The sequence below is a fragment of the Lingula anatina genome, chromosome 10 (genome assembly GCF_051362555.1).
Source record: "Lingula anatina isolate TDL-2025a chromosome 10, LinAna3.0, whole genome shotgun sequence".
Taxonomy (NCBI): Eukaryota; Metazoa; Brachiopoda; class Lingulata; order Lingulida; family Lingulidae; genus Lingula; species Lingula anatina.
Genome location: NC_141776.1, coordinates 19,937,525 through 19,950,293, shown reverse-complemented (window position 1 = coordinate 19,950,293; position 12,769 = coordinate 19,937,525). Strand labels below are relative to the sequence as shown.

The 12,769-nt window shown below is 36.8% G+C and overlaps 1 protein-coding gene across 1 annotated transcript; it reads left to right on the top strand.

Annotated features, from left to right (window-relative positions):
• The first annotated feature begins 4,269 nt into the window (after positions 1-4,269).
• Positions 4,270-8,412, top strand: LOC147759734 (uncharacterized). Its single transcript, XM_086996910.1, has 3 exons — positions 4,270-5,736; positions 6,047-6,179; positions 7,920-8,412. Exons 1-3 carry the CDS (start codon positions 4,281-4,283, stop codon positions 7,933-7,935), a joined length of 1,605 nt encoding a protein of 534 aa, XP_086853036.1. The 5' UTR covers positions 4,270-4,280; the 3' UTR covers positions 7,936-8,412.
• Positions 8,413-12,769: the final 4,357 nt, after the last annotated feature.

Sequence of the window (12,769 nt, the reverse complement as noted above, 5' to 3'; positions counted from 1 at the left end):
GAAAAGACATGTTGATGCAGCACAACGTAACATATGACATTTGTATTAATGCACAAGCAGGAAAAGACATATTGATGCAGTACACAAGGCAACATTTAACCTGACTTGCCACGGTTACAGTTATTTTATCAGCGATATAGCCATTCCAATTACTATTGTCGTCTGCTTGGTTACTGCCGTTAGTATCATCAGCGTTTTTCATAAATCAAGCCCCACGTCCGAATCTGCTCTCTGACAACTCATAATAGGCAAAGGCACATCATCTTTGAAGTTACCGGAGTATCAAAATCTATCAAGGACTCTTCCCCGAAGTCTGAATTTTCTAAATATTCTAAATTTTCTAAAATATTTCTCAACCTTTAACTTCTGCTGACTTCTCGCCGCCATTATGACTTCATAGCGCCTCGACAATGGTTGAAATAAACCGCTTTTTCGTTATCTATTTCTCGCTACACGTCTTTCAAAAGCCGGTAGTAAACAAAAAACTAACATTTAGTTAGTCTTGTGATAAAAGCATGAATTGTTACAAAAGACAGGGGACAGTACAAGCATGTAAACACAGAAACCGCGTATATCCTTAGGTGTGACAGCTGCTTATGTTGATAGCAATTTAGCGTGAATTAATCCCCATGGAGTTAGACCGATCCTGTTGGATCAATCTAGGCCTGGAAACCTAGTCTAAGACTTTTTCACAAGATATTCACAGAAATTCCTCTGGCTAATTCTGCTTGTGTCTGCACAGCTGTCATTTATAGAGAAGAGGTGCACAGGTAGATGTTAAGTTACTGCCTCTCCCCCCTTACCCACACACACACACACACACACACACGCACACACACATGCACACACGCACACATGCACACACACACACACACTGCATAGAACATTAACAAGAAAAAGGGCAATATAAGGGAACAATTATGAGATTTATTTCAAACAGTGAGTGGTACACAATGGCCACATACTACAGTTTAAATGGTGCAAGGATGCTTGTCTTGGCCTTAATTTTGTATAAAATGGGTACAGTGATTATGTATTTAATGTGTTGGGTGTGCTTCTCAAAACATGACTTTCAAAACATCTGTTAATGAAGGAATAATATAAAAACAGCAGCACATATTTTAATTTTAGAATATCAATGCTTTTACATGTATCATTTCATTACAGTAAATTTTAATCACTCAGTAAAGGAATGAATCTGTGAATGAAATGAAAAAAGCAATGATGATGGTAAATGAAGTAGCTGTAATATGGCTGACAGTAATCAGAGATGATTATTTTTCTGTATAATTGGGGCTAGCAACACAAGTTGCATCACATATACAGAGGCAACAGCAGCAAGTCGAGGAAAAATAATAATAACAATGTTAATTATTATAGTGAGCGGAGAAAAAGATTAGGTTTTGATCCATATTATCTGAAAAGAAATCAAAATATTTTCAGGCCAGAATGACAGGTTTTTTAACTTTTCCTAAATAAATATAAATATCAGATTTAAAAAGTTATTAAAGATGCATACAAAATCAATTTTTTGTCACAAAATCAACCAAATGCCAGCAAATAGTTTCAAGTAGTATAACTAAGAGAATTACCAAAAGGCATTGTTTAATTTTACCCGAAAATGATGTTTGAACAGATTTTTCTGCTGGCATTCTAAGCTGCATGTCAATGGGGTAGGAAAGTAGGTCACGGAAGTAGGTTAAATTTACAACCATAAATTTAAAGAAAGGAGCAGTCTTTAGGTCTTTTATGGCTGATCGAGTGATCTATTCAATTTATCCCTTGGCATATCAAATTTATTTGAGCCATATAAGAATTTTGTAGAAGTGGTTTACATGTGTTACTGGGAATCCACACTCCACCGATGCTCGGTTCGTATGAACCTTTAAAATGCAGTCTGGTATTGATGGAAGAAAACTTGAATGCGTTCTAGCCCAAAAAATGTATTTTCCTGGAGTAAACAACAATTTTCCCATACTTTACCAATGGTTAATGAATCCATTTTTACAATCAAAGTTAGTTCCTGTTTTTTTTTTTTCTTTTTGTCATAAACTCTTAAGAGTATAGCCATCAATGGAGGTCACATGGTCTAAAGACAAGCTCAGATGTCAGAATAATAGCTATAACTGCTGTTTTTGTGGTAAAACAGAATATATTATATTTCTATGAGTTGTTTACAATGTTTTTATTGTGAAATATAGATCTCATACAAAGAGTTATTATCCCTTTAAGCTTTTATATTCAGGTCATTAACGTAGTGTATGTAGCAGGCTGCATATTAGATAAAGAAGATTAAAAATGCACAATGAGATGATGGAAAAAAGAGTTGTCATTCAATCTACATCATTTCTATGTACAAATTATCAATCTAAAAGAAATGCCCAGCAAGAATCTATCAATCATCATGCGAATATCTAGTTAAATAAAATTTAGGTGGCCCTGGTAGACGAGGTAAAGGTTATGAAAAATTCAGGAAATAATCAGAATAATCAATATACATATTATTAAACTTCAAAAGATAAAATTTTATCAGAGCTATAAATAAAACTAAACTTATAAAACAGTATAAAAAACACTAATTTTAACTTTTCTCGCATAGAATGCATAATCACGGCCTGTTTTTATTTATTTTTCTTTCTTTTATAATTAATTATTATTATTATTTTTTTTTTTTTTTTAGTGGCCTGGCATGCCTTTTTCCCACAATTTTTTCTAGTGGCCTGAGATGCCGTTTTCCGCCATTTTCTCCGCTTCTTCAAAAGCGAGCCAGTCTTAACCGCCTCGTGGTCAGGGCGGACATGTTCAGCAGTACGCTCGGTATTTGGACCATTTATAACATGTAATGATGTTTTCTTCGGCACTGGGATATGTCTACCGAAGCTGTAGTAGACACGATTTTGTAGGTAGAGTAGCTCAGTGTTTTGCACAACCGTCACGATGCCATCAACCGCTGCGGTTTACATGCGCCGTTTCACAACTGCGAAGTCCTCGGAAGACGTGGGGTTGGTCGTTGGGGAGACATGTCGGCGGAATTAACCAGTCATACTCTACAATGACCATCACGAAACATGTTTATAACAGAATCATCAGAGAGAGCCAAATGAATTTTGAAAGTAAAGCGGAGTGGAACATAACGCAAGATGGAAGGAGCAAAGCGGAGATTATCAGTGATTACGAGAACAGAGCCAGTAAGGCCGATAGTGACCTTGACGGAGAGATACTGTACATATTTGCTGTCGGTGGTCTTTTAAAGGATTCACCAAAATCTCAAGAAACTCATCTTCCACAAGATGACAGGATATCATCAGCCCTGCAAACCATCCTCAACCACGCTCGGCTGTCACCTTGATTGGATAGTAAACGGTTGTCGTAAAATCGCTAAAAGATATTAAAACCCGGTGCATAAACTTGAAAACCACCTAGGACAACCTCAGACTGCCACATTAATCCAATACAATGCAAAAATAAACTATAACAAGTGGTTAAAGCCTTCAAACCGAATGTCGTAAAGTCCCCATATACCTCCATAGAGACAATAAAATAGAATAAGCTTCTGAAACAAGAAAAATCCAGTTCCAACATAATAATCGAAATAAAATACTGCCGGGCATCGGAGCGGCCTAAAACTTGGCACGCTTACCACTAATACTGCAGGCTACATCATCCCGTCGCTCGTTTGTAAATTCCGTGCATGGCATACGCACAATCAAACCGTATATCCAAATTGCACCTCTGATGTTTGAATTGGTCCTCTCTAACCTACCATTACGAAAAAGAAGCCATGCCATTGGACAATGCGACCTCTGCGGTTACGTCACTTCCTGATTTGAATAGCGTAGAGGACTAATTCAAACATCAGAGGTGCAATTTGGATATACGGTTTGATTGTGCGTATGCCATGCACGGAATTTACAAACGAGCGACGGGATGATGTAGCCTGCAGTATTAGCGGTAAGCGTGCCAAGTTTTAGGCCGCTCCGATGCCCGGCAGTATTTTATTTCGATTATTATGTTGGAACTGGATTTTTCTTGTTTCAGAAGCTTATTCTATTTTATTGTCTCTATGGAGGTATATGGGGACTTTACGACATTCGGTTTGAAGGCTTTAACCACTTGTTATAGTTTATTTTTGCATTGTATTGGATTAATGTGGCAGTCTGAGGTTGTCCTAGGTGGTTTTCAAGTTTATGCACCGGGTTTTAATATCTTTTAGCGATTTTACGACAACCGTTTACTATCCAATCAAGGTGACAGCCGAGCGTGTCCTCAACAAAGGTTTGATGGAGGGAAGTTCCTCGAGTCAGTTACGCAGATTGTTGTTAGTTGGGGCCAGAATTCATCAATCTCCAGAAGTTCTTCGGTTTAGTAAGGAACTGGAGAGACACATGTCACAGGTATGGTCCGAATGGCCTTTTAAGTCTAAGATACAAGCCTGCCACGGGTGGTTTCGTTTGTCTGCAATACACAGGCAGAAATACTTCGAGGACCAGATCCGAATTTTCTTAAAGCACATGAGAGAGGCAAAGCTTGGGTGGGAGGAACCTGGACGCAAAAATATTTACCAGCTCCTTCGTGTTCTGTCCTGTGGAACATACTATTCTAATGCACTGGGTGGAAGATGGGCGGATGAAAACAATGTTGGATTATTTTTACAGAATTTGGAAACGTGGTATTTTGACATGGATTTAGAGCCAAAAGAAGTGGACAGTTATGTCAGTGTCTGTCACAGTGTTGATTATTTGGTGCCTTCTGACATTTTATGGAAGATGTTAAAGATTCTCCAAAAGGCAACACTTTGTGAAGAAGTTGGAAAAGACAACAATGCATATTTGTGCATTAAAGACATGTTGGATTTAGCTCAAAAGCAGGAGTTGAATAAAGATTTCATGTACATACAATATGTTACAGAACTTGCAGAAGTATTTAAGAAGCAGGCATCTTTGTTGTCATTGATGCACCAAATTGAAATTACATGGAAATTTAGTTTAGTGCTGTATTGTGATCATGAAATGATTTTGAAAGTTTTAAAGAACTTTGTGGCTGATGATCAAGATGGCAATCACAGCATTGTTTATAAATTAGTTACTGCTTACTATATGGTGGATTGTAATCCAAATATTACTTTTGTAGAAACGGTGAGAGATTTAATACAAAACCAAGGAAAAAATGTCTCCCCTTTCCAATTACTTTCCATTGCTCGCAATTTGATATGCCATCATGGCTATCGTGAAGTCTTCAGTGAAATACTAGATTGTTTATTTAAGTCTGATCTGATGAAGGAAGAGTCGTTAAGTGAGCTGGACCCAAGAGGGATTAGTATAAATATTCTGGAATTGTGTGGAAGGTTAGAAATAGAACAAATTGACAAATATGTGAAGAAGATTCCACCCAGCCTCTACAAGGTATGTGGTGTTCAAGTCTGTGCAGAGAAATTGAAAACAAATTGCCAGCTGTCCTCAGTGAAGGCTGTTTTAGCAGCTGTACAGATGAATCTTGGTGGTTCCCACATGGCAAGAATCATGCCAGTACTTCCCATATATCTTCCTATTGTGGAGTGCTGTTTGAATGAAGTGAATGAGCCTGTAGACATGGAGCTGGTGCCCAGAGTTTTTGATGAAAGTGGATTCCTCAAAGTGGAAAACTTGTCTGCCCTGCCTGAAGGTTGGAGAAAAATAGCAGTACTAGTATGGCCTTCACAATATAAACATCTCTTTATCAACAAGCCAGCGTACACTGGTGAGTTAAAATGTTGTTGTCCTGCTTAAGATAACATCCACTGATGTCGGGTGCAGAAATGAATTTTTATTGATTTGTTTTTTTTTTATTAGTATTTTTTAGGTGTTCTCACATACTTCACTGGGGTAACAGTATTAGAGGCCATCTTAATTTGAATGTGTTATATGTTTGGTTAAAGTGATTAAGATTTGAATAGATTTCCCAAGTTTATGTTAATTTTTCATTACATTAAGGCACATGTTTTTTAACAGTATTAGGTATAAATTTATGATTCATGTTTACATTGATTTGTATTTTTTTTCTTCATGAGGTGACTTTAAAGCAAAGCTACGCTTCCTAGGACGTGCAGGATACCAAAAGGTTGTACTGGTTGCTAAAGTTCCAATGGAGGAGAAGTTACACAAATGTATGAGGGATATATTGAAAGAAATCCCTGATATAAGGTGAGGAAGTAGCATTATAATTGATGAATAAAAATACTGTGGTTTGTAAAAGGTAATAGAATCTTGTTGTTATTTTTATTATCATTAAAGATTTTTGTAAAATTATTATTACTTTATTCTTTTGGAGGCAGGGTCCTACCTAATTTGCATAAAGGAGATTTTTGGGCAAAGGGTAGACTGCATTAATTGCATAGCTGATAAAAAAAGTCGTCTTTGTTTTGAAATCTAATATTGCAAGCTATTTACCCAAAAATATATAAATTGAGTTGACTTAGTTTGGTTTATAGGAGTAAAAGCTATTTTAAAAACAATCGCTAATTTAAATGTGCTTGCTTAAAGAACATTCTGTGGTATTTGGTCTACAGTTCTTAAAATTTCAGAACATACTCCTACTTACAAAATTTTTAATTTCTGAAACCTGAAACCTCTAAGTACCAGAATACAAAATAAAATTAAGGATGTGATGATTAATTTATGATTTCTGGAACAATTGTAAAATATTGCTTAGAAAGACATTTTTATTTTTGATGTAGTTGTCAAAATATTGAATATTTTTCAACAATTAAGGCTATAGACATTAAATATAAGTTATTTCTTTATTTAATTAGGAAATAGTGGATTAATTAATATCAGTTTGTCCTTCCCAGATGATTTTGGTTACTATATTTTAGGTTTTCTCAGTAACTGAAAAGACTAAAAACTTTTTCACTTCACATTCTCCTCAAAACGTGCTCTTCACATTATCAGAATATCCATGATACTTATATTATTATTATTGTGTCTCTGCATATAGTCTGTGCCAAAAACTTATACTGCTAGCCCTTTGGGCAAGCAGGGTCTAAACATAAACTAGCTGGAACAAAAAAATACTAGCCTGAATGATAATAATTCATTTAAACAGTTTAGTTGAAGGGAATGTTGTAAAGAGTTGTGGTTTCAAACTAACTTTAAACCCTTATCAGGTGATCAACAACAAAGTCAATCAGGTTGATTAATAACATTAAAATCATGTCCTGTTTTTCTTTAAACATTGCAAGACTGTTTCATATGACTTATGTTCAGGTCAAGTTTGAAAATTATCTTGATCAGTTTAGTTTAGATGATGTTTTTTTTGTTTTTATATATATATATATATATATATATATATGAGTGGCGTTTCCTCAGTGTCTTTTCTTAGGTATGTTTACAGTCTCAGTATTGAACTCATTGCATACGTAAAATTGTTCTTTTGACATTTTCTGCATCTTAACAATTTTTTTGGTTGATTATGTAAAACTGATGGTTAATCTGTTATCATGCATTGCATAAAAAAAGAGTCAAAAATGGTAATAAACTCATGTCATTGCAGTTTTTCAGACTCAATCCTTCACTATGTTCATATTTTCAGAATGGAGCCAATTAGACATAAAAATTGTTTTACTGATATTTCTATTTCTCGACAATTATCTTAGTTGAACATATAAAATGATAGTTAATTGGTTATTTTGTATTATGTAAAAAAATGTTTAAAATGGACAGTTTTTCCTACTTTATGTCTGAAAATTTGACAGTTTTGCTGCCTTGTTTCAGTATATTTTGAAAATTTAAGGTGAAACTTCACCGAAGCTGAAAGAGTTATGAGAAAAGTTACTTTAGATGTCTGACCTAAAAGTCATATGTGGAGATTAAGCATGTGGTATGCTTTGTAGCTGTACTATTTTGGTCTAAAATATTGATATTGTTTTATTACTTTTTTTAAAGGTTACCAGATAATTAGGAGACTTTTGGAGTGTTTCATGACAAGATTGAAGAGGATTGGGCAACTCTCTGCTAACATTGACTGTTGAATGTTAATCTTAAACCAAACTCACTGTAGTGATGTGCTGTTACCATTAGGACTTCCATCAAATAACACAATTCTGTGGATACGTGTGCCTTTTGCTGGGACAGAATAACACTAGGCAAGGCATTGTATTATGCTTCAAATCTGTTGGGCAAAATTTGACTTAAAGTCACAAATGCCAGTGACTGGGACAATAATGTACATTTAATCTGTCATTCTGCTCAATTTAGTTGAACAGAATACAGAACTAAAATCTCCTTTTGTACATTACTGAAGACATTTGTTCCACTTGTGTAATTTGAAACGTTTATTTATCATTGTACAGCCTGTTGTATTTTTTTAATTGTGACAATTGTAAAGTTAAAGATAATTGTAGCTTAGATATTTGAAGTATATAATCAAAGTGCTATACATGATATCTATGTTATTATTATTTCATTGCATAACAAATTTTACAATCACTTAATATGGGAAGTGCTGAAAATGAGTTTGTAAATAAAATAAATTGTTAATAAAATTTCTGCTTGAAGTAATAATAATAATGATAATAGACTAACCATGTCAGACAATTTAACTGATTACATTGACTGCACTAAAGCTATAATCCCAGCAGAGTTAGATCGATCCAGCTAGAATGATGGGTTTATCTGAATGCTCTGTAAATGGCATTTGACTACTTGAATCACAATCTCTTCTGACAACATTCTTGTCAAAAAAATTGAGATAAAGATCAGTTCTGCTGCTACAGCATTTGAGAAACTTCAAACCGGAACAATGGACAAAGCATCTGGCCACAAACAAAACGTATTCTTTTGTAATCAGTTGTCTTCAAATAAATGCAGTTTGTTAAGACCCACTGGCAGGTGACACCCAGAGAGTCAAGTTACTCAAGGTGACAGACGCTGTTTGTTAAGACCCACTGGTAGGTGACACCCAGAGAGTCTAGGTACTTAAGGTGACAGACGCTGTTTGTTAAGACCCACTGGCAGGTGATACCCAGAGTGTCAAGTTACTCAAGGTGACTGGCAGGTGACACCCAGAGAGTCTAGGTACTTAAGGTGACAGACACTGTTTGTTAAGACCCACTGGCAGGTGACACCCAGAGTGTCAAGTTAATCAAGGTGACAGACACTGTTTGTGAAGACCCACTGGCAGGTGACACCCAGAGAGTCAAGTTACTCAAGGTGACAGACACTGTTTGTTAAGACCCACTGGTAGGTGACACCCAGAGAGTCTAGGTACTTAAGGTGACAGACGCTGTTTGTTAAGACCCACTGGCAGGTGATACCCAGAGTGTCAAGTTACTCAAGGTGACTGGCAGGTGACACCCTGAGAGTCTAGGTACTTAAGGTGACAGACACTGTTTGTTAAGACCCACTGGCAGGTGATACCCAGAGTGTCAAGTTAATCAAGGTGACAGACACTGTTTGTGAAGACCCACTGGCAGGTGACACCCAGAGAGTCAAGTTACTCAAGGTGACAGACGCTGTTCGTTAAGACCCAGTCGTAGGTGACACCCAGAGAGTCTAGGTACTCAAGGTGACAGACGCTGTTTGTTAAGACCCACTGGTAGGTGACACCCAGAGGGTCAAGGTAATCGAGGTGTAACACGCGTTTGTTAAGACCCACTAGTAAGATAAGCTACATAATTTGAAGATAACCCAATTCTGCATGAATATTTTTATAATTTTTGTATGATTCTGTGGTGCAAAACAAAATGCTTTTAACAGGTTTGATGATAAACAGTTTTTTATTAGTTTTCAGACTAAATAACAATCATTGCCCATGTTTTTGCCCACCACAATGGAAAATAACGTTTTCATTGCCATAAGCTATTCATAAGCTATATTAGAGAAAGAATATTTGTTATAATGTTCATCCCAATTATCAGTTCTATTCACCGTGTCTGCCTCAAGCTGGACTCTCCTGCAATTCAAAAGTGGAATGTACAACAATACTCAATTCTATTATGGGCAGTTCCGGAATACTTAAACAGGAGCAGTAGTCCACCTTGAATTGTCTCCAAGGGGGCATTCACAACCATTTGATCCGTGGACTAACAGATGTGGCTGGCTCACTTGAAAGCCCTCTAAAATGTTGCATAGTCCTGAAATTGAATAGATTCCTTGCTAGAATTATGGGGTGAGCTTTTCAGAGTTTGTCGGCCATATTTGATCAGCGGGTCAGTTAGAGGCCATCCAGAATAGAAGATAAAGGATCTACGGATCAAATATGGCCGACCCCACATGAAAGAAGAGCCAACCAATCCGTTGATGGTCTTCCCGCCTCCACACGCGCAGTCCTTCCAGGGGTCTAGCAATCTTAACCCTTCGAGCTGTGATTTAATCCGTCCAATGGCGCGTGTGGAGGCAGTGAGTCCGTCAGCAGATACGCCGGCTCTTCTTTCATGTAGGGTCTGCCATAATTGATCCGTGGATCAGTAGATCATCGGATGTTATGTTCTGAATGGGTTCTTAGTCTGTAGATCAACTGGTTGTGAAAGTGGCCATGCAGCTACTGATTAATTCATTGTCAAAAATAAAGAATTCAGTTCAAGTGAAAGCTTTACGTATAAGACCAAAACAGTTTAATGTCAGTGTATCTTATAGACTTTCTCACAAAATTTGCATGAAATTTGAATCTTCTCGGAATTATTATTTTTATTACTGAATAAAATGTTAAGGTTCAGGTATCCTTATCCCACCAAATGCCAGCACAAAATCACTTCTCATTCCAAAACTGCTGCAATAACTTAAAGATATGACACTTGAGTTATGCAACCTTCTTTGGCGGAAAGGATCCCCAAAGATACCTCCCTGAGGACTGCTTTGCATCAGCAAAATAACCCAAACCGTTTTTTACGTATTCCTTCTCATCCAAGTAGCCATCATCATCGCTGTCAAAGATGTTGAAGGATTTTGGAGCCGTCTCTGGGTCCACGCCGAAGCTTTGCAGAAAAGCAGTGTAGTCTGACAAGTCAATCAGTTGGTTCCCGTGAGAGAGGACCAGTTTAAACACTTCTTGAAACCAGGCCTCGCCGTGTTCTGGAAAGTGAGGCACGGTGAGGTATCTGGACTGCATTTTTATCACATCCTCCACGGTAAGATTGTCATTCTTTTCTCGGGTGACGAAAAAAAGTCCCAAGTTGAATGCCATATGGCTTTAAAAACGGACGCTTCGTTTCTACTAAAGTATTGATCCATTCTGTTGGGAATTATACCCAGAAATTCATGTTGCGTTAGCACGCCGTCCAGGTCGTCATCTAGTAAGTTGAAAAAGTAGCGCATCTTGCGGGTCCAAAATTTAGGCAAGTTGTCAATATCAGTCTGTATTAAAGAAAAAAAGTAACATGTATTAAAGTAGTTTTGTACACAATAACGAAATCGTTAACTGAAAACCGAGTATTTAAAATGGCCAAATATAGCATTGATTGCCGCAAGGGGTGAACTTTGGCGCCGTATATCTGCTGTCAGTAGGCTTGAACCACATCACAGCGAACACAAAAAGGTTTTGGAAGTGTTAACGTGTATATCTTTTTAACATCACAGTGGCGGATTTTGAGGAGTCCCTAACTGGTAGCCAGTGTAATTGCTTTAAAATTGGAGTGATATGGCAATCCCTAGGCTGTAGCATTAAAAGCCGTGCTAAACTAGTTTGATCTTGAATATACCTCATTGACAGGATAGTCTTTGTGTTGACTGCCACCTCCTTTGCCTGCGCTGAAGGTAAAGGACTGGACGGCGACAGCAGAGATTACTACCATGTACACCACGCATGATGACAACATCTCGCTTCACTTCCGGTGGGAATTGATGGACCTTTGAAAACACGTGCTACCGAAGCTATAATCGTTTGCTATGAACACATAGCTCTATATATATACTGTATACGTATTCTTTATTTGCGTGTTTATAACAGAGAGGCAATAGGAAAATGATATTCATTTTGAACAAAGTTACTTTGCGTTATTGTAGTTTTTAGATGTTATTCCAAGATCTACCAAGAATATGCGGGGTTTAAATCTATGTTATTAGGTAAAATACTGGGCGTTGACGTGACAACGCAAACAAACACTGATATTGTTACGCAATTGATTTCCTGTAGTTAAAATACCATGTTAAAGTTACTTTGCATTATGTTAGTTCCGAAAACCGACATGTTTTCCAAGAATTGCAGTAGTCATGCTTGTTATTTCCTATGTTTTAAAGCCATGTAATTATACTGGTAGGTAAGACATATTCATACCGGGCTTGAACGTAGCAATGTAAAACCGAGGCTAACGTGGGGGATTTTCTATCATTAGAGAGTTTTGGCAAGGCCTTCCGTATGACGTGTAACGTATAGTTCAATACGTAATAATACGTTTTACGTACGCAAGAAAGCTAGCAGTGGTTTTGGCAGGTCTCACTCCGTATGCGTTTTTTTTTTTTTTAATATTATTTTTATTTATATTATATATAAATATTATAATATTTGGATTCTTTTTAGATAGATGAATAATTAAGATGTTGAATGGAATGTGTTATTTACGTCAATTGATGCCGCAGATCCTGTTGTTTATGAAAAAAATCAACTTAAATTGAATTTGATACTACTACGGACGACTGATTGACTGGCTGTTTTTCCAGCTGTTTTCACAGAGTATTTCTACCGACAGCGTCTAAAAGTGATTCAGTGGAATCTTAACACCCTATATATTCCTCTGCAGTGTGTTAAACTTGAAAGAAATAAGCGTAAATCTATTAAATTCGATACGTTTCTTACCTAC

What these genes read in the sequence shown, in the direction of transcription:
- LOC147759734 (XM_086996910.1), top strand. Translation starts at nt 4,281, where the DNA reads ATGGAGGGAAGTTCCTCGAGTCAGTTACGCAGATTGTTGTTAGTTGGG. An exon ending in CAACAAGCCAGCGTACACTG is followed by an intron (nt 5,737 to 6,046) that starts GTGAGTTAAAAT and finishes TTTCTTCATGAG; the next exon opens with GTGACTTTAAAGCAAAGCTA.